Source organism: Castanea sativa, chromosome 1, assembly GCF_040712315.1.
Source record: "Castanea sativa cultivar Marrone di Chiusa Pesio chromosome 1, ASM4071231v1".
NCBI lineage: Eukaryota > Viridiplantae > Streptophyta > Magnoliopsida > Fagales > Fagaceae > Castanea > Castanea sativa.
Genome location: NC_134013.1, coordinates 2,106,184 through 2,128,431, shown reverse-complemented (window position 1 = coordinate 2,128,431; position 22,248 = coordinate 2,106,184). Strand labels below are relative to the sequence as shown.

The 22,248-nt window shown below is 38.4% G+C and overlaps 5 protein-coding genes across 5 annotated transcripts; 4 read left to right on the top strand and 1 right to left on the bottom strand.

Annotated features, from left to right (window-relative positions):
- Window positions 1-1,905: 1,905 nt before the first annotated feature.
- Window positions 1,906-2,586, top strand: LOC142621568 (uncharacterized). Its single transcript, XM_075794859.1, has one exon. The coding sequence runs from the start codon at window positions 1,906-1,908 to the stop codon at window positions 2,584-2,586; it is 681 nt and encodes a 226-aa protein (XP_075650974.1).
- A 516-nt stretch (window positions 2,587-3,102) lies between these two features.
- LOC142621566 (uncharacterized) lies at window positions 3,103-3,615 on the top strand. The gene has a single exon (XM_075794853.1). The coding sequence runs from the start codon at window positions 3,103-3,105 to the stop codon at window positions 3,613-3,615; it is 513 nt and encodes a 170-aa protein (XP_075650968.1).
- A 265-nt stretch (window positions 3,616-3,880) lies between these two features.
- LOC142621563 (uncharacterized) lies at window positions 3,881-6,798 on the top strand. Its single transcript, XM_075794851.1, has 6 exons — window positions 3,881-4,233; window positions 4,728-4,887; window positions 4,979-5,296; window positions 5,435-5,566; window positions 5,863-6,059; window positions 6,351-6,798. Exons 1-6 carry the CDS (start codon window positions 3,881-3,883, stop codon window positions 6,796-6,798), a joined length of 1,608 nt encoding a protein of 535 aa, XP_075650966.1.
- Window positions 6,799-8,352: 1,554 nt separating this feature from the next.
- Window positions 8,353-16,370, bottom strand: LOC142621553 (uncharacterized). Its single transcript, XM_075794839.1, has 4 exons — window positions 15,134-16,370; window positions 14,340-14,683; window positions 9,760-9,788; window positions 8,353-8,602 (listed from the first exon to the last, which is right to left on the bottom strand). The coding sequence occupies exons 1-4, from the start codon at window positions 16,368-16,370 to the stop codon at window positions 8,353-8,355; spliced, it is 1,860 nt and encodes a 619-aa protein (XP_075650954.1).
- A 1,970-nt stretch (window positions 16,371-18,340) lies between these two features.
- Window positions 18,341-19,911, top strand: LOC142605730 (RING-H2 finger protein ATL11-like). Its single transcript, XM_075777174.1, has one exon. The coding sequence runs from the start codon at window positions 18,561-18,563 to the stop codon at window positions 19,683-19,685; it is 1,125 nt and encodes a 374-aa protein (XP_075633289.1). The 5' UTR covers window positions 18,341-18,560; the 3' UTR covers window positions 19,686-19,911.
- Window positions 19,912-22,248: the final 2,337 nt, after the last annotated feature.

Below are 22,248 nucleotides of genomic sequence, written 5' to 3'. Positions count from 1 at the left end.
TCTCAGACTAGATAAACCGAGATTGAGAAGGTATATGTTACATATATAATATGCATATAGCATGCATCTCACAGGATATAAGTTATAAAACTAAATGAGACAATCACATATTGTGAGGTTGTATATGTTACATCCGAACATATAGTATGCCTCTCACAATATGAAATTTCATAATTAAGTGAGAGTGGGACAACATGCTTAGGGTGACAGAGTTACGATTTAAGTTTGTTGAGGACAAAATTTTCATGCCACATGGCTTTATTTCATTGGCAACCCGTACCACATTAATATTATGATGGATTTTGGGTAAATCTATTTCAAAGCCCAAAAGAGCCCATATTTACACAAAACGACGCCAAAGCCCATGGTCCAAAACCCATGGCGATATTATCTCAACAATGTCCGTGGTTCAAGCTCATGGCACAACATCCCATTTTCAGCTCATAATCTAAGCTCGTGAGTCTCATCAAGGGAATCTTAGGAGTCGTGGTTTAGAAGGCTGAGAAGTATGTTCAGTAAACTCCAATGGTTCAAAATAGATAAAAGAAACATGTTGCTTTGCATGTCTTCCCCAATTCCCTGAACTCTAATAAGTCAGTGTGCAATAGGTAATATCTGGTAAGCATCTCATATCACATAACACTTAAAATGATAAAACTTCCAATTGCTCTTTACCTAAAACTTAATATTCATCATATAATCTAATTATGTTATTTCATATAAATTATATTATTATTTTCATCGATCCCAAACCCATGCCTAAATCTTATTGGCTATCTCTAAATATAAGAAATCTATTTAATATCTCATCTAGCATTAAATGACCTCCTTGCTCTCCAAGACTTGGTCATAATATAAAGAGACCATAATTACATCCCTAAAGCTTCATCAAACATCAACCAATGAGTCAATTACTTATCAAAATTGTATTGTAATAAAACCATGGACTAAACATATAATTTTCCAAAAGAGGAAATTTAGCCAAAAATATCAACAACAGCTCTAGTGGAAACTGCTTTAACTCCAACAAAAGCTGCAATAGTTCCAGCAACTGACACATGTCCAAAAGTGACATCATCAAACCATTAATGCCCAATCACAGCAGCTTGCTGCCATACCCAAAGAAGCAAATATCCTATAAAAGAAATCTTACCTGATTGGACTGACGAGATATCTCGTCTTAGACGGCTCTAGAGAATACCTTCGTCCACCCATCCTAAGCATAGACGAGGGCAAGCAAGTCATTAATAAGAGAATTCAATACCTCGAACAGTTACAAGCCAGCTGTCAGACCATTGGAGCCTCATCAATATGCACACTAATAAGCCCCGAGGCATTACAAGAAAGAGCATTAAAACCCCAATCAAGGCCTTAATGGCTAGAGACTAAAAAACTATATATACACACTCATTAGGAATACAAAAGGTACATAACTCCAACCAGAAGAAATATTCTTACACTTCTTATTTACTCTCAAAAGATTGTCGAATACTAACTTAGGCATCGGAGACGTTGTGACAGGTGCTACACCGATGTCCATCTCAGGAAAGTTTTAGTCCGTTTTGCATCATTTGGATGGATATACTCGACTAACAACTATACTTCATCAATTTGGCGCCGTCTGTGAGGACGACATTTTCGTACCAAGGTTTGAGAATACAGTTCCACCATTCTCTACAATCCAGATGGAGTCTAAGCAAGACCTTGTGACACTAGCCCCGCAAATCCAAGCACTTACAGCTAGCGTGGAAGAACTCACCAGACAAAACTAGGAGATGAGGCAACGACTCCAGCAGGAAGCCAACCGATCTAGAGACAATCAAGAAGACGAGGGGGATAAGTTATCAAAGGCCCGCCATTCCTGACGAACTGAGCTCGAAACTTCTTCGGGAAATGAGATAGGAAATGGATGAATTAAGGAACGCTATCAAAGAAAAAACAGATCGAAGTGTGGATAGGATAGTCAGGACCATAGACTCCCCCTTCACGGCAGCAGCTCTTAAGTGTCCGGTACCATCGAAGTTTCGTCTGCCTCAACTCGAACAATTTGATGGGCTAAAGGATCCTTTGGACCATCTCAACACTTTCAAGACAACGCTAGGTCTCCAACAACCCTCCAACGAAATAATGTGCCGCTCTTTCCCTACTACTCTTAAAGGGACTGTGAGGGAATGGTTCACGAAGCTACCTACCTCATCCATTGACAACTTCGAACAGCTAAGTAGTTCCTTCCTATGCCACTTCGTAGGAGGGCAATGCTCGAAGAGGCCAGCAGACCATTTACTCACCATCAAGCAGGGAGAGAAAGAGACCCTGAGGTCATACGTGAAGCGCTTTACCCGCGAGACTTTGGAAGTAGACGAAGTTGATGACGAGGTGCAATTGACAACCTTTAAAGCTGGATTGAAGTCCAGAGAGTTCGTGATTTCACTCACGAAGAATCCCCCTAAGAAGATGGCAGAAATGCTCCTGAAGGCACAAAAGTACATGAACGCTGAAGATGCTCTAGCCGCAATAAAGGACGTGGAGAAAACCGGTGACAAGGGAGCAAAGGAAGACGATCGCAGAGGACGAAAAAGGGAGTGACTAGATCGTCAGTCCAGAGACGGGAGTAAAAGGAAGGATGAAAAAACTCCTCAAACGGTAAAATTCACTCCTTTAGTTGTGCTTGTTGATAAAATTTTGGTGCAGATTAAGGATGAGCACTACCTCAAATGGCCAAGGCCACTACATTCGTCACCCCACATGCGCAACAAAAAGAAGTAGTGCCATTTCCACAAGGATCATAGCCACTACACCGAGGATTGCAAAGACCTAAAAGAGCAGATAGAGGAACTCATACGAAAAGGGAAACTGCAGAAGTTTGTGAAAAATAGGGAATCTAGTAGATTCAGGGATGATAGTAAAAACTAGCGCGAATCCACGCCCAAGGATGAGGGTCACACGTCCCAACGTTCGCTAAATGTGATAGGGGAGATAAAGACTATCACAAGAGGGCCGTCCACAGGCGGTTCATTCAGATCTCTCAAGAAAGTTTGTTAGAAGCAGCTGAACAGCGTCCACCGAATACCCCCGTTTAAGCAGAGACGAACGGACCGAGACATGTTTTTCTTGGAAGAAGATGCTAGAAGAGTGAAGCAGCCTCATGACGATCCCTTGGTCATAATGCTCACAATAGAAGGATTCAACACCAGGAGAATCCTCATAAACAATGATAGCTCTGCAAATATCATCTACCTTTCTGCTTTTCAACAGCTGAAGCTAAATCCAGAAAGGTTGCGCCCATTTAACTCCCCCTTCGTTAGCTTCAATGGACACAGGGTATATCCTAAAGGCATAGTGACACTGACGGTCACTGTGGGGACTCACCCGAGGCAACTGACTCTCCAATTGGACTTTTTGGTGGTTAACTGCCCTTTGTCTTACAATGTGATTATAGGAAAGCCCACATTCAACCGTTGGAGAGCGGCCACGTCCACCTATTGCTTGAAGGTAAAGTTCCCAACAGAAAATGGTGTCGAAAAGGTGAAAGGGGATCAAGTACTAGTCAGAGAATGCTACCAAGCCGTGCTAGCTGCAAAAGAAAACCATACATGGATGATTGAGGAGAAGTAAGAAGATAAAGTGGAATCCCTGGAGACAGTGGAGCTGGTTGAAGGAGATGCAGCCAAGACAACCAGAATAGGGACGGCATTGAGCCCTAAGATAAGGACGCGGCTCCTCCAGCTCCTTAGAGAGAACCTGGATATCTTCGCATAGAGTCACGAGGACATGTCGAGTATATCCCCAAAAGTCATCCAACAAAGACTGAATGTGGATCCCGAGAAGGCCCGTCCAGTAAAGACGCCAGGTCTTCGCTCCAGAATGGAATCAAGCAATTATGGACGAGGTTAACAAGCTGTTGTCAAGCTTTATTCGAGAAGTCTACTACCCAGATTGGCTCGCCAATGTCATTTTAGTGAAGAAAGCAAACAGGAAATGGAGAATGTGTGTGGACACGAACCTAAACAAAACTTGCCCAAAAGACAGCTTTCCTCTACCCAAGATAGACCAGCTCGTGGATTCTACAGTAAGGCATAAACTATTGACGTTCATGGATGCATTCTCGGGATACAATCAAATAAAGATGGCTGAAGAAGACCAAGAGAAAATTGCTTTTATCACGAGTCAAGGGCTCTATTGCTATAAGGTAATGCCCTTCAGTCTGAAGAATGCAGAGGCAACTGACCAAAGGTTAGTAAATAGAATGTTCAGCAAATAGATCGAGAGAAATATGGAGGTATATGTAGATGATACACTCATCAAGAGCAAAGTAGAGCTTGCTCACCTTGACGACCTTAATGAAACATTCACCACACTTAGGCAATACCAGATGAAGTTAACCCCCTATAAGTGTGCTTTTGGAGTAGCCTCAGGGAAGTTCTTGGGATTCATGGTGTCCCAAAGGAGGATAGAAGCAAACCCAGAGAAGGTATGAGCTATACTCGACATGACATTGCTAAAGACCGTCAAAGAAGTCCAGAAGCACACAGGTAGGATAGTGGCACTTAATAGGTTCGTCTCTAAAGTGACGGACAAATGCCTACCCTTCTTCAAGACACTGAAGAAAACCTTTGTCTGGACCAACGAATGTGAAGTGGCATTCCAAGAACTCAAGCGTTATCTGAGTCATCCACCCCTCCTAAGTCCGTCTAAGGAAGGGGAAAATATGTATTTGTATCTGGCAGTATCAGCTACAGTCGTAAGTGCAGCCTTGATTTGAGAAGAGGACAAGAAACAACTCCCAGTTTACTACGTCAGCCATGCTTTCCAGAGGGCAGAAGCCAAGTACCCAAGAAACGAGAAGATTGCATTTGCATTAGTAGTAGCTTCGCACAAGCTGAGACTGTACTTTCAGGCGAACCCCATTTTGGTAATTATGGACCAACCCATTAAAAAGTCCATGAACAAGGCTGAGGCTGCTGGGAGAATTCTCTAGTGGGCGATTGAGCTTAGCCAATTTGACATTGAATACCACCCCAAGACAGCAATTAAGGCGCAGGCTTTGGCGGATTTCATTGCCGAGTTCACCTTCCCAGAAGAGGATAGCAACTCTGACAAGATAGAGCGTTGGACGATACAGACCGACGATTTGTCCACCCAAAAGAAGGGAGGAGCAAGGGTCGTCATTATCACCCTAGAAGGAGAAATGCTTAAATATGGGGTCCAGCTAAAATTCCCGGCCACCAATAATGAAGCTGAGTATGAAGGAATATTGACGGGGTTAAGGGTCGGGAAAGCATTAGAAGCAAAAAAGGTGCTCCTCTAGAGTGATTCTAAGTTGGTGATAGAGAAGATAAGGGACAAATATGAGGCAAAGGAAGAGAGAATGTGAAAATACCTCAGGCTAACGAAGCATTTAACACAAGAGTTTGACAAATTGGAATTCGTGTAGATCCCAAGAAGCAAGAACATGCTAGCAGATGAAATCGCAAAGCTAGCATCATCAAAAGAAGGATCAATGAGCTACATAGACTTGAAAGTGGAAGTCCCGAAGCACCCTAGTATTGAAGAAGTCCCTACGTTTGTAATCCAAAGTACAAATAGCTGGATAACCATGATCATATCCTTCATCCAAGATGAACACCTCCCACAGGACGCCGAAGAAGCTAGGAAGATCAGGAAGAGAGCAGCCAGATTCACGATTCGGAATGATACCCTGTACAAGAGAGGCTTTCCATGCCCAACTTGAAGTGCGTCAATAAAGAGGAAGCCAAGTACATCTTAGAAGAGATCTATCAAGGGGTTTGTGGAGACCACGCAGGCCTCAGAGCCTTGGTAAGCAAAGTTATCCGAACAGGTTACTTTTGGCCTATTATGCAGGTAGACGCAAGGGAGCTTGTCAAGAAGTGCGACAGGTGCCAGAGATTTGGGAATGTCCAACAACTTCCAGCAGAGACACTAATAACGATAGCCTCCCCTTGGCCATTTGCACAATGGGGAATTGATATCGTCTATCCACTGCCACGAGGTAAGGGACAGGTAAAATTTCTACTAGTTGCTATTGATTACTTTACAAAGTGGGTTGAAGCAGAGACATTGTCAACTATTACCGAGGCAAAAATCCAGAACTTCGTATAAAAGAACATTATCTGCAGATTCGGGATTCCACGGACATTCGATAGTTTAGGCTTCAAAGATTTTTGCTCAGGTTTGGGGATCAAGAACCAGCATTCATCCCTAGGACACCCACAGGCGAACAAACAAATGGAGGTGACCAAATGAACACTACTCAAGATCATCAAAACTCAATTGGATGACGCTAAGGGAGTCTAGCCTGAAGAATTGCCCAATGCATTGTGGGCTTACAGGACTACAACAAGGACCCCAGCAGGAGAGACTCCCTTTAGACTCACTTACAGCACTGAAGCAGTAATCCTGGTCAAGATGGGAATAAGCAGCGTCAGACAAGAGACATTCCATGAAGAAAGCAACGACGATCAATTAAAGATCAACCTGGATTGCTTGGACAAGATCAGAGATGAAGCCTTCAACAGATTGACGAAGTATCAGCAGAAGATGGCCGAATACTACAACAAAAGAGTAAAGCTTAGACGACTTGAAATAGGGGACCTTGTTTTGCTCAAACTCACCTCGGCAACCAAGGATCTAGCCCAAGGAAAACTCGGTCCAACCTGGGAAGGACCCTACTGGGTCGTCCATTACTCAAGACAAGGCCGTTACAACCTGGAGACCTTAGACGGACAAAGACTTCCACGATCATGGAACACTAAGCACTTGAAGAAGTACCATCAATAGATGTAACAAATTGTATTCAATTTTGAGAAGTAATATACGATTATTCAGCCAAATGCGAGCAAATTTAGCAGCCTAAAAGCCCAAAGAATGGCTAAGTAACGAGATTTCGCATAGACAGATGTAAATTACTAACTAAGCCAAGAATGATAAGATCCCTTAAATGGGTGTAAGTCACAAGAAAATGGCTAAGTAGCAAGATTTCGCATAGATGGATGTAAGTTACTAATGAAGTCAAGAATGACAAGATCCCTTAGGAGCAGTGGACTGAGAAGCTTCGTTAGCCGTCATCTCCTTGTCCACTTCTTCGAGGTCCAAATTTCCCAATCTACTCCAGTTGGATGCTTGATGAGATATCGCCTCAAAAGCTCGAAGCCCTTAAAGTATCAGCTGAAGAGGACGGTGTTGTACTCCTCCTTCGTCTGAAAGGCCTCCACGGACTTCATAGCAATCGTTTTCAGCTTTTCCTTCGCAAACAAGAGCTACTCGTCCTTCTTCGAGACAAGTTGCTTTTCCACCCTCAGCTCGTTGGAGAGACCCTTAAACTGCTCCTTGACGGTGTTAGCCTCTCCCATAGCAGTGATTAGATCCTTCTTTAGTTTGGAATTTTCTGCCTCCAAGGCCTCTACCCGTGACACCGCTGACGACACCTTCACCTCGGTAAGAAACTCCGAGGTAATGTGAAGGCTCTCCCCCAGCACCTACAAAAGAAAATATAGATCTCAAAAAAAAAAAAAAGGAAATACAAATTTACACAAGTACACTACCTGGACAAGCTTGTGAAGATGATGGCTTACAACCTTGTTGGGAGAAGAGTTTGAGGACACTTTCATGTCCTCGGCAGTGATGATCTCTTGTGCCCTTGCCAATGCAACCCCAGCATCTTCCTAGACATTGAACGAATGAGAATCAGCCTTATCCTTCCCTTTGTTGCTGGTGTGCGACCTCTTCCTCTAGGGGATGATCTCTTTAACAGAGGTAGTCGGGGAGGCTTTCTTCGTCGTCTCAATCCCAAGGGTGACCGGAGTACTTGGATTGACGGAGGCCCTTTTATTTGTCACACGAACACCCTTGGTTCCAATATTAAAAAGGGGCTCATACTTCTTAGCCCTCATCCGTGCATACATCACTTGGTTAAATTTTGTCGTCATTCCTGCAAAAGGAAAAAACTTAAAAAAAACAGAAGAAGAAAGAGGAAAAAAAGACAACATGGACAAGCTCAAACAAACATTTACTCTTTTTTTGCTCGATGTCTATGTTTCGCAGGACAAAGGCAGACAGTTCTGGGCTAAGGCAATAAAAAGCTAGAGTTCGCGGATCTACCAGATCATTAAAATCTTCGATCATCCTCGCATACTCGATGGCCTTCTCAACCTGCTCTTTATACCTTATCTCCATACAACTGACCACTATTCTCCACGAATTGGGCATAAGTTGCCCAGGAGCAATACCAAAATATCCTAAAAGCTCCATAATAAATAGGTGGACGAGTAATCTAAGTCCACTTAGGAAGGCGGCTTTGTAGAAGCACACCTCCCTAGGCGAGAAGTGGCAAGCTCATTCCTCCTCATGAGGAAGACGAACCCTAACCCCATCTGGAAATTGAAATCTATCCTTAAACCTAGAGAGTGTCTCCCCGTCCAAACCACACACCTCCTCAAGGGCGTGAAAAGCCATAACCACTTGAGGAACGGAGACAGCGGTGTTCCCCTCTGCGGGGTCGTCACTAGATAACAACCCAGTCTCAAGTTCGCTCGATCTCACCTCAGGCATTGCCCTTCTCTCACTCACCAAACTCTCAAACCAACTAATCGATTAACAAAGCACAGGAAGCAACTCACCCAATGCAACACCTAAACCACTACCCTCAAAGATAAAATTTCCAATTGAAGGAAGAGAAGCATGAGAAGTATCTAAAGAGGCCCCCAAAAGTGCAAAAAAGAAGGAAACCGAGGGGCAAGCTACCTTAACCTCAGCACTATTGAACATGAAAAATAGAAAATAAAAGTAAAGAAAGGAATCCTAAAAACCCCAAAACACCAAAAACAAATGTGCAAAAAAGAGAGAAAAAGGATAAATCAAAAATTTTTCATAAGCTATACCATAAAAGAGGGAAGGGAAGAAAGACTTACCTCAAAAGGAAAGCGCAGAAAACTCAGCCACAGAATGCACCGACTCGGAGAAAATCATAGAGGGAAGTTAGAGAAGAAGAAGTTCAGAGCAATGATTGGAAAAGTGAAAAGAAGAGAAGTTTAAAAACCAAAACACAAAAAACGAAAATCCAGCGGGAAAACCAAGAGTCACACAATTGGCACATTAACTGCACTAGCCAAAACGCGCCACGAGGCCACGATGTACGAAGTGCCGCCATTACGTATTAAAAGCAAAACAAAACCCCAAGAGCCACGCCTAGTCAAAAGACCTTTCATGTTCCGATGGTCGTCCTAACACACCACGACGGCCACAAAACTTGGGGGGTAGCTGATGGGATTGACGAGATATCTTGTCTTGGACGACTCTAGAGAATACCTTTGTCCATCCATCCTAAGCATAGACGAGGGCAGGTAAGTCATTAATAAGAGGATTCAATACCTCGAACATTTACAAGCCAACTGTCAGACCGTTGAAGCCTTATTAATATGCACTCTAATAAGCCCCGAGGCGTTACAGGAAAGAGCATTAAAACCCCAATCAAGGCTCCAACGACTAGAGACTAAAAAGCTATATATACACACTCATTAGGAATACAGAAGGTACATAACTCCAACCAGAAGAAATATTCTTACACTTCTTATTTACTCTCAAAAGATTGCCAAATACTAACTTAGGCATCGGAGACGTTGTGACAAGTGCCACACCGGTGTCCATCTCAAGAAAGCTTTAGTCTATTTTGCAAGGGCAGTGACGAGGTCTCGGCATCAACTGGATGAATATACTCGACTGATGACTAGACTTCATCATTACCATTTTAAGCTAAGATCCTTAGCCTTCAGCTACAACACCAGAATTAGAAAGATCACATAAAAGGTGTCATACCATTTTTAGCCAAACCATAAATTTAATGTTGAATACTTCCTCTAGCAGATGACATCATACAACTGACATCATCTAGTTGTGTCAGGACAGCTACTGTTATGCAGCTGTCAACTGCAGCAACTACTACTATACTAATGTGTTAGCTGCTGTACAGCTGTAGCAGCAACCTTAAAGTTTCAGATTTCCTCTTTTAGCTAAAAACCAAAAAACCAACTAAGAAAATTACTCATTTTGCTCAAAGTTTAAACTTAGTTACATACTTGGCTCTATATAAAGAGGACCAGGCCACACAACAGAACGCACTTATAACACACTATTACCCATCTCTCCCACATTCTAGTATTCTGAAACTTCATCATTTTGTTGTTCATAAACACATTTCCATCTCCTTCTCCATTTCTCTCACAGAATCTCTCTTCTTAGAAAGCACCACACCATTACCTTATCATATACTTACTCTCTCATCCTCAATATTCTGAAACTTCATCATTTTGTTACCCATAAACACATCTTCATACTTCTCATTTTCTTACAAGAATCTCTTAGTAAAAAACCACACAACACAACACACCACCCCTACCATCTTATACTTATTTCCTCTCCCTCCATATTTAAAAAATGCCTATATCTTTTTGCCCATAAATACATCTTCATACTCCTCATTTTCTTACAAGAATCTCTTAGTAAACTACCACACCACTACTACCCCATCTTATGCTCATTCTCTACATTCCGAAACTTCATCATTTTGCTATCCATAAATATATCTCCATATCTTTCTCCATTTCTCTTACAAAATCTCTTCTCTTAGAAAGAAACATATTCCATTATCATAACACAAAACATGTCCAGCAACTATAATCCCATGTATTTACTATATTTAACCTCAATATCTCTCGTACTTCCATACATTTTACAAACACATTCCTCACAAACTATCCATACACACTTCTCACATAAATTTCTAATATATCTTACAAACATCATATCTCACAATATATATATATATATATATATATATATATATATATATATATATATATATATATATTTCTTATCATCTCCATATTTTTTAAAAGATATCAAACACTCTTCCAAAAACACATTACAAAAGCCCTTCTTATGGAAGGAATATAATTATAATGCTAAAAGCCCTTATTATGAAAGACAAAAACTTATAATACTAAAAACCCTTCTTATGGAAGGCAATATCACTCATATTTGACTAAAAACTAAAAGAGCATTATATGGGAAAAATCATTTAAGTGCATGATAAAGGGGATAAACTTAACTAACCTATGCACACAGCTGGACATATTCTCTCTCCTTCTAGTTGCACCTATTCTTCCCCTTCAATCATGAAGTCACTATAACAGGACTAAGCATATCATACTGCAGCGCTGGACTTACATTATCATACTGCTGAAATGTTATTAGTCCACTAATGTTATACAGCTGGAGCCACAAACTATGAAAATAAGTCATTATATTTTTAACTCCAAAATTATATTATTGAGTATATTTTAATTCATTATCATTGTACCGTTAGACTCATATTAGTATGCCGCTGAAATGTTATTAGCTCACTAATGTTATACAATTGGAGCCACAAATCATATAAAGAATAAAGTGATGCTATACAGCTGGAGTAAAAAAAATAAAAGATAAGTCAATGTTTTCTCCATCTTTGAAATTACATTATTAAGTATATGTTAACTCATTATTACCATACCCCTGGATGCAAACTACTTTAATATTATCCCACTATTTAATAAACATAGATTTACCGATTCTTCAATAACGAACATATATATTAATAAATTGAATCCATCTCACCACAATTGGATATGTATTATTTGGATATAAACTATTAATGGACATATATTATTTGGACATAGACCATTATTGGACATACCTTATTATATTGAACCTAAACTGTACCATAGTTGAATGTGGACTATCGAACTTATCCCATTATTGGACATGTGACACTTAATTAATTAACCTCTAATATTGGAAATCACTTAATATACATAATTGTGATATTCAACTTGTCATTTAATCAAAGCTATCATGCTAAACATGTTTATTTATTTATTTATTTCAACTATTATCACGATTCTTAGACTTTGAGTTTCTTCTATTTTGTAGGCTTAAAAATGCACCGGAAGCCATTGCTCTATGCGGCCCAATGTCGAGTTCCAAATTGAACTCCCCGAAACGAATATGGATCTAGCAAAGTCACCCCTTTAGCGAAAAACACGTCGCGGCTACGCTCAAAATCATCCGCAACAAAGTTCAAGATGTATATTTTATAATTGAGACTCTTAGAGGCATGCACGCACATGTATGAAAACATATGCAAGCAATTGTGCATCAGTGCATGCACATATATGTTTTTAAAAAGTATTTCATACTCATTTAAATAATAAAATAATCATTTATGTGAACACTACTTCACTATGTTTTAATGGGAAACAAAAGCCACAAACGAATAACATATTTATTATTTTATGTTTATATCTATTAAAGGTCTTTCACATGTAAGTGTTAGTAAAATTATATATATGTGTGTGTGTGTGTGTGGGTTTTGCTCACGTATACTTTTAAGGCATATGTTAGTAAACAATTTTAAAAAACTTTTATGGGAAAGTGAAAAAGTGATTAACTATTTTTATTTATGTGAAAATAGTTGTTGCTTATGTAAGGACAAGCGTGGGACTCCCAACCTAAAGAATATGGATAGTGGCCCAACGAGCCCAAATCAAGATACTTGTTTTAGAGAGTGGATTTTATGGGTAAGAAACTCAATAAATCAAGTTATGTGAACACTACTTCACTATGTTTTAATGGAAAAAAAAAAACCACAAACGAATAACATATTTATTATTTTATGTTTATATCTATTAAAGGTCTTTCACATGTAAGTGTTAATAAATAAATAAATAAATAAATATATATATATATATATATATATATATATATGTATGTATGTATGTTTGTGTGTGTGTGTGTGTGGGTTTTGCTCACGTATACTCTTAGGACATATGTTAGTAAACAATTTTTAAAAAACTTTTATGGAAAAGTGAAAAAGTGATTAACTATTTTTATTTATGTGAATATAGTTATTGCTTATGTAAGGACAAGCGTGGGACCCCCAACCTAAAGAATATGGATAGTGGCTCAGCGAGCCCAAATCAAGATACTTGTTTTAGAGAGTGGATTTTATGGGTAAGAAACTCAATAAATCAAGTACAGGCCATGATAGATTGGAATCATATTAGAAAGATAATAAAATACAACTTGAATGAAATTATGATCCTCAGTCAAGTCTTAGAAGGGAGTGTTCTTATATTAACTCAAGCTTTTTTGGTTTTTGTACAAAAAGTTGTCTCTTTTTCCCTTCTATATTTTATGCCCCATTTCTCACAGGAGTCTTTTTCTTATATAGTTCTATTATTCTCAATCCCAGCATTCCACCTATTGACTATGTAGATGATCTCCTTGATGCTTGTCTCATCAGAGCATTCCTGGAAAATTTGTGTGTAGTTGTAAGGTTGAATATCACTGTTCAGACATCATTTCTACATAAATGTGGCCAATTGGTTAGGTACAGAACATTTAATGTGGCAATGACAGCCTTCTTCTTAGATATTTCTTAGTTCACTGTTGACTCTCTTCTCTGAAGTTTATCTCCCGAAGCATAGTTGCCTCTTGCACGATATTCTCTAGATGGTCGGGCCTCAACCTCCCACATTGCCTCCCGAGGAAGTTTGGCTCTTCGGGATACATCACTTGTTTGTTGTTATTGGTCCTTGTCCTCGGCCCATTAGCTCACATGCTTTTCTTACTGTTTGATCATCCTCGGACTGCTTTGCATCCTCGAGCATGGCCCATGGCCCAATGTTTCTACTCGGCTCTCTTATCCCCACAGCCTATTAACAATTTTTTATGAAGCACTAAGTATGTGTTTGGATATCGTTTATTTTGTTGAAAACTAAAAACTAAAAACAATAAAAAAAAATATATATATATATATATATATATATATATATATATATATGTATTTCAGTTACTGTTCATTAATGAAATCACTGTTCATAAGCCTGTTTGCACTGTTAATGTCCCATGAACAGTGCAAGAGGCGCTGGACTTTAAAAAAAAAAAAAAGGCCAAAAACGCAAACGTGATGAACGCGGACGCCCAATTCAAACGGAGCTTAAATATTAAATATTTTTCCATCTAAAGAAGATAATAATCCACTACATTTATGATAATATTATAATTATATTCTAAATGAGAATTTTTTTTTTTTTTTTAAGTTAAAAGAAGAAGAAGGGATAGATTTATATTTAAATTAGAACATCTTAACAGTATTTAGCCAAAAAAATAAAATAAAAACAAGAAGACAAAATATCCAAGTGGTTATAGAAAAGGAATATATAAATATTAAGCTAGTGAGTTTTTTTTGGTAGAAAAGGGAAATATCATTAACTAAGTAGCAATACAATTGGAGCGAACTCGCGAGCAAGGGCATCCGCACATTTGTTGGCTTCTCTATTACAATGAAGAACTCTCACTCTGGGAATTTTCTTGAGTCCCTCTCTACAGTCTGTAACTATCACATCATTGTTGTTAGGCTTGCTTCCCTCTTTGCTAATAAGATCAACAACAAGCTTTGCATCAAGTTCAATTTCCATGGCTTGAAGGTTTAGTGAAATGCAGAGGTTAAGACCATCTCTCAATGCCCAAAGTTCTGCTGCAACACTAGTGGTGGTACCGATAGCTCTAGCATACCCGCTAACCCATTCACCATTGGAGTTTCTAATTTTACCTCCTCCACTAGAACGCCCTGGATTTCCAAAGGAAGAACCATCGGAATTAAGCTTTGAACCAATTTTCTGGTGGGCGAAGCCACTTGACTTGAATGCTAGAGAAGCTACGCCTCAGTCTTCCATTGATGCTGAGGAAAGCATATTCAATAGCTTTAGCTAACGTTCCAGCTAGCAGTGGCTTATGAGGGGAGTCATTTATGAAAATCACATTGTTCCGGTGTACAGCCAAATACTCCAAATTCCAAAGGAGAACATAATACTCCACAGAATGCCTAACAAGGAGGGTTGTTGGAACTTACAGTTAATGCACAGCCAATCTCCCAAGTGAACACCATAAAAGGTATTAGATTGGATTGGAGGTGGAAAGGAGTTCTAAAGTGGGCGTGCTATAAGGCAGTCTCTCAATACATGTATAATTGATTCAGTGACTTCATTGCACAAGGGACACGATGAAGATAAGTTGCAACCTCGCTCAGTAAAAACATCTCTAACTGGTATGCTTTGGTGAGCACATTGCCAAAGAAAACATTTGATTTTTGGAAGCGTAAGAACTTCCCAAACCCAACTTCCCATAAAGGAATCGAATTGGTTAGATTTCTCCGTCAGGCAAGCCAGTCTATAAGCTTCTTTTAATTCAAAATCACCATTGGGGGAAGATGACCAAGATAACCGATCTACACCACCTGCAACAATGGGAATCGGAGTTGCTTTAATTTTTTGATGGAAGGCTGCTGGAAAAACAAAAGATAACCTCCCCCAATCCCAGCTATTATTATGAACAATGTCTTTGAGCAGTAAAGAATCCTCTCCCCTATTCAAAGGATCCATAATGAGGCTTTTAACTGGTCCTTCCCTCAAGTTGCTGTCATTCCCTACAATCCACTTTGTGCCACTTTTGAACACTTTTTCTCCTTTTTTTAGAGCTGTCCAGATGGCAGAACAGGTTCTAGGCCTTGAGAGGGGCTGCCTTGGCCGAGGTCTGTATTTATGAGAGAGGACACGAGCCCACAAGTTGTCTTTCTCCTGGTGAAAGCGCCAATTAAGCTTGGCTAGGAGGGCAATATTTTTTTCCTTGGCAGATTGCAGCCTAAGACCTCCATACTCTTTGGGTTTGGTAATTTTCCTCCAATTCACTAAGTGAAGTTTCTTCTTATTATTAGTAGAACCCCAAAGGAAATTACAGCATAACTTATCCACACATTGAGTTATTTTTGGAGGAAGAGAGGCATATTGCATATAGTAATTAGGAATAGTAGCAATGGTTGCCTGGGTAAGGACAAGTCTACCTGCAAAAGAGAGAAGGTGGGTTTTCCAACTCGCAAGACGACTTTGAACGTGATCAATGACAGCTCCAAAGTCTTGAGATATAGAAGTGTGCTTGATCGGAAAACCAAGGTACTTCCCTAAGGAAGGGGTAGACCGAAACTCCAATACATTGCACAGATTATCCCTAGTGTGTTGGGGTGTGTTAGGGGAGAAAAACACTTGAAATTTATCTACGCTTACCTTTTCACTGGATAGCTCACAGAAGGTGTTAAGAGCATCTTTGATCGCCGTGCAATTTTTCTGATCAGCCTTTGCAAATAATACGAGATTATCAGCAAAAAACAGATGAGAGAAGGCTAACCCCCCTCTAGAAGCCACTATAGGATCCCAAAGCTTGGCTTCACATTTTTCTGATATAAATGCCCCTAGAACCTCCATACATAAGATAAAAAAAATAGGGGGATAGAGGGTCGCCTTGCCTTATTCCCCTAGAAGGTTGAAAAGGATCGAGAGCTCCCCCATTTAGCAAAATAGAGATAGAAGATGAGGACACACAACTCATAATCAAAGATATGAGTTGATTTGGGAACTTGAACAGAGTCAAAGTATCTCTAATAAAACTCCATTCAAGATGGTCATAGGCCTTTTCCAAATCAATTGTAATAGCCATAACCCCTTCTTTGCCATTTTTCTTTGACATGGGATGAATCAGCTCCTGAACCATGATAGCATTGTCCATACCCTTTCTTCCGGGGATGAAGGCTGTTTGGAGAGGAGAAACAAGCCCCGCTAATAAAGGTCTGATGCGCCCAACAATAATTTTAGTTACCACCTTATACGCCGAGTTACGTAGCCCAATAGGGCGATAGTGGTTGAAAGACTCAAGCCTTTTGCATTTGGGGATGAGGGTAATGAGTGCATTTGGAGCTTTTGTAGCTTTCCAATATGAAAACTATATATACTCAAGTTCATGTTGGAAGATTCAAGCTTTGTAAATAATTCAACTACTAGTACTAAAGTTGCGTTTGACATTGGTCGGAAAATGTCAATTTTTTGTTATTATTTAATTTATTTTTGCTACTATTTATGAGTTTTTTTTGTATTATTTATGAGTACTACTATACTATTTCAGCTAGCTTTTAACTTTATTTAACAAAAAGATTTCAACTTCAGCTAAATAAGTTGTTCCCTAATGGACTGGAGTTGAGCACTAAGTTTCAATTTCAGCTGGAAGATTTCTTTTTCTGCTGCATTGTTTGGAGTTGAGATATCAATTGTAACCTACCGCTGAGTACCCAAAGTTTAATGGCTACACTAGTGATCGATTAGGCGTTAAACATTAAACAACCTTAAAGAATGGTTTTGTTTAAATCGTTATACTTCCTATAGAAAATCAAATCAACCAAAAAAAAAAAAAAAAACCCAACTTGTTAGAATAATAGTGAAAAAAAATTATAAAAAATAATTTATTTTTAAACTTCCTACTTATTGATATGACTCGTTACATTATCTTATATCTACTATCTAAACAAATCAAATTAGTATTCAATAGAAAGTCGAATATTCATTCCAAAAGCCCATAACCGGAGAGTTGTGTCGGTTTCTGGCTAATTACAAAGAAAATTCTGCAGATTATAAATTAAAGTAAAAAACAAAAAAATCTTTGGGTTGATCGACAGCAAATCCAACTATGTTAACAAAACTATAAATTTGCAAAACTCAATGCTCTTGTTCTTGTTCTGATCGAATTAACCACAGAGAATCACACAGTTTATTAGATTTTAGAAGTACTGGGAACCAAAAGAAAACAAAGAAACCTCTCACTGTTTTCATATTATCAAAATATCAACCAAACCACAACTAATCAAAACGTAGCCCTCCTCTTATTACGTGGCAGCTACTCGTTACCACGACCAGACAACCTTCATCTTTTTCTATTTTGTTATTTTCCTTCAAACCAAACCAGACATCATCATCGTTCGTTTACATCAAAGTCCCTCCTTGTGGGCCCCACTATTCCCTTAAGTCAAACTCAATATCCAATACTCAACAATTACAGTTTAAACTCACTTAACAGGCCGATAATATTAAATAATTAAAAAAAGAGTTATGCAAGCATTAATTAACTATTCATTTTAGAAAAATTTTAACATAATTTTTATGAAATATAAAAAATTTTGATACAATTTTTATAAAAAATACAAAAAATATCGAAACATTAATTTTTTTTTTCTTATAATTTTTTTAAAATAAATTATTAACCACCCTACAAACATTCATTATCATTTCTCTTAAACAAAAAATACCAACTCTCTCTCATAAAAAAAAAAAATACCAACTCTGCCACAGCCACTGACTCTTTCAATTATACTATTTAATTATTTATTTGTCTCTCTATGGTTCTATACTTCTATTCTATACATACATTCTCTCACGCTTTTTTATATTAATGATTTTCTCCTATGCCAGCTCTGACACACAAACACAATCTATCCCAGCTTTTTTCTTGCTTTTGCTTTCCCTTTTCCTGTGCTTTCGGCAACACCCAAATCATCAAAATCAGAAACGCTTTCGGTTTTGTCACTCTCCTTCACTGACTCAAAAATAAACAGTTTCTGATGATCAGTGATGACAGTCCAGAACAGAACCCATCACAGCCGTTCGTTTCTCAGACACTTACAAGTCAATCATGGAATGGCAGTGGCTTCGTTGGTCAAGATTGTTGTTCTGTTCCACATGTTGTTACAAGTCACAGCACAGAACGACACAAACGGAGCTATGCCACAGGACCCATTGTCTGCGCTCAAGTTCGACAAGCGCATGGCTTTGATTATGATAATCCTCGTAAGTATTTTCTTCTTCCTAGGATTTCTGTCCGTGTACACGCGCCAGTGCGCAGATCGTAGGATTCGCGGTCGGCTCGACTTAGCTATTGCCATGGGAGGAAGTGGAAGACGCTCCAGAAGGGCGCGTGGGCTCGACGCGGAGGTCATACAGTCGTTCCCATCTTTCGTTTACTCCTCTGTGAAAGGACTGAAAATCGGTCAGGGCGCGTTGGAGTGTGCAGTGTGCTTGAACGAGTTCGAAGATGATGAAACGCTGCGTTTGTTGCCCAAATGTAGTCACGTGTTCCACACAGATTGTATTGACGCGTGGCTTGCCTCTCACTCTACGTGCCCAGTTTGTCGAGCCAACTTGGTTCCCAAACCCGGGGAAATACCTCGGACAATTGTGCTCCAAATGCCCGAGCCAGATACCAATTCGAGTCAACCCGAAATCGAGGAACCCTTATATTGCTCCCATCATCCCCAAGATGTATTAGAAGCATCAAATGTAACAACCAATCAGAACCAGCCACATAGGTCAATGTCAACCGGATTCAAGTTATTTCCAAGATCATACTCAATGGGTCACTCGTTGGTTCAACCGAGAGAGAATCAAGAGAGGTTTACGCTAAGGTTACCAGAAGAGGTACGGAGTCAGCTTGTGAGTTCGACTTCGACGACGTTGTTGAATCGAACAAAAAGTTGTGCGGTGGCGTTTCCTACAGTGAGGAGTTCGAGGAGGGGTTTTAGGAGTGCAAGTGGGGGCATTGGGCGTACCTATGACCGGTTTGCTCGGTCCGACCATTGGCGGTTCTCATTCACGCCTAATTTTATTTCTCGAACTGGTTCGGCTCGATCCCCGAAAGTTGAGGTGGACTACGTTGGTGAAAAGTCCTCTGATCCACTCCGGCCCGATGGTAATGTTTAGATTCTTGTTTTCTCTTTTGGTTTTTTGAGATTTCAATGTGTACATATCTCTCTCTCTTAATAATTGCCCATTTTATTTTTCATTTTTGAGGAATAAAATTGCAGTTTAAGTGAGTGTTCAAAGAGAAGAAAGAAAAAAAAAAAACATAATGCATTTTATTAATATTGCAAATATGAAACCAGTGTCTTTAATTTCTGTTTCATATATATTATATATCTTGTTAAACTTATTAGTGATCTATTGTTGAATGTAGAGGGCTAGCTAAGCTTTATTAGTGTGGAGTCAGTTTTTACCAAACTTGTACACAATATTGGTTTGGATTACTATCAACCTCATCAAACTGACTAACGACTTATGCCGAATTTGATGCAATGCCATCTGAGATGCGTGTGTGAAATAAAATACGCAGCTAGTCATTTATGACTAAATTCACAAAGCTACACGTTGGTCGCCTATTGAAATGGAAATGCGTGGAATTTTTGGCTTTCGTAATTAGTTCCCATCAGGGGATATATTAATAAATTGCTTGGATCAATGCCCTTTTTGTTTGTTTGAAGATGAATTATACAATAAAGAGAATCCAAGAATGCTAGGAATACATGCTGAGGGGTTTACTCAAATTATGAGGAGAACTTGTAGGGCACTCCAGAGACTTCCTTTTATATCTTGGTCCGCAATTTTGAGTCTTGACTTGCGTTTTTTGGTCGTACCAAACAATCAGAAAGTAGGAAAAATTGAAAAGGGAGAATGCGATAGGCTCCACTAACTTTGATAATTCTAAAACTACACCTATTTTCACAACTATTTTATATTATACAAACGGTGACTATATAACTTTATATCACCTTTTACTTAAACTTACTACTTTTTCTTTACTATTTATCATTTGTCACATTAAAGTTGTGACAAAATTGTAGCATAAACGAATGTGGTACAAATTTTTTTTTTTCAATATAGACTGTTTATCAATTATTACACAGGTTCTTTCTCAAGATATTTGGCCCCTCCAAATATTAGATATGTAAATTCACCCAGCAAAGCAAATGACAATGTTTTGTGGTGAAAAATGGTGTACTCTTCTTTGTGTGTGGTATAAGACTAAGTAGAATGATTCAAGATCAATTTAATCAAATCAATATTTTCACAGTGAGACTTCAAGAAATACCCCTTTCTCTGATTGGGAGTTGGGAGAACTTGCAAGTAGTGAACGCCTAACTCCCAGGTCCAGCACTATTGGGCTGGGCATTCTCAACAAAAATTAGTGTTATTCTTTCTCTATCTCTAAAGTTTATTGGGCTAGGCTTACGACTTTTCTCCATATAAGCATTCGGCCCAGATATGACTCATAAACACTACCCAGAAATCTCAAAGAGTGAATAGAACAACAGAAATAAGCTATGCCACAATATATATAAAATCTAGAAATTACAAGAAACGCTTTCTTCTAGTTGTTACAAGAATCCGAACGTTGTAAGTTGGAATGAGGCTAGCAGCTCGTTATTTTCATTACTTCCCTTTTAATTGTTTTGTTTTTTTGATGAAATATATAGTACTTTGTTAATAGTAACACTATGTTTCCCAGAGAGTCATGATCATTGGAGATAGATTGTCTTTGTTGAGGTTCCTAAAGATAGTTTGAAGGCCTAACACAATAAATTTAAATGGGATATTTTACATTTAAATATTAATTGAATAAATTTATTTAATACTAACCTAACTAAGATTAATTTGATGAATAAATACTAACTAAATGAATGTAAATATATCATAGTTCAAGCATAAAATTTAATGAAAATAAATGATTTTTTTTTTCTTAAAAAAGACAGGTTTACTTTATATTGGATATAAAGTGATGCATGGTGTTAGGGTACATTTTTTTTTTACACCTAATTTTATTATCACCTATTTATTTTCAAACATCACTAATAAGCTATTGGGCTTTCTCAAATATTTTTTCCCTATTGTTATGTTAACCACAACTATTTCATATCTCATTATGTAAATTGGGTCATGATATAAATTATCACAAAAAGCCCAAAAACTCAAATCTTATCCAATTTTATTATCATTATTTATTAACTAAGCTCAATTCTCATTGGCAATATCAAAAACCCAAGCTAGCTATTTGATACTATTTTGTGAAAAGCCCAAAGTTATCAATACTTGGCAAAATACTATATCATAAGTATTTCACTTAAAGTCTAATGATTAACAGGTTTTAAGTTCTTAAACCTATTAATACAATATTACAAACCTATGAAATTTATCGTATAAAACCTATGGTAACCATTTATATTACATGACACTATTCATTTTTCCAAAACCCATGACGAACATATATCAAGCCCATGGAGAATTATGAATTTGTGTTACTAATATAAAAACCCATGGAAAGTTATGATTTATTTTAAACGCATAATATTTATTTATTTCATACCATATTATAAACCCATGGTAACTATTTATGTTATGTCACACTATTCATTTTTCCAAAACCCATGACAAACATATATCAAGCCCATGGAGAATTATGAATTTGTGGTACTAATATAAAAACCCATGG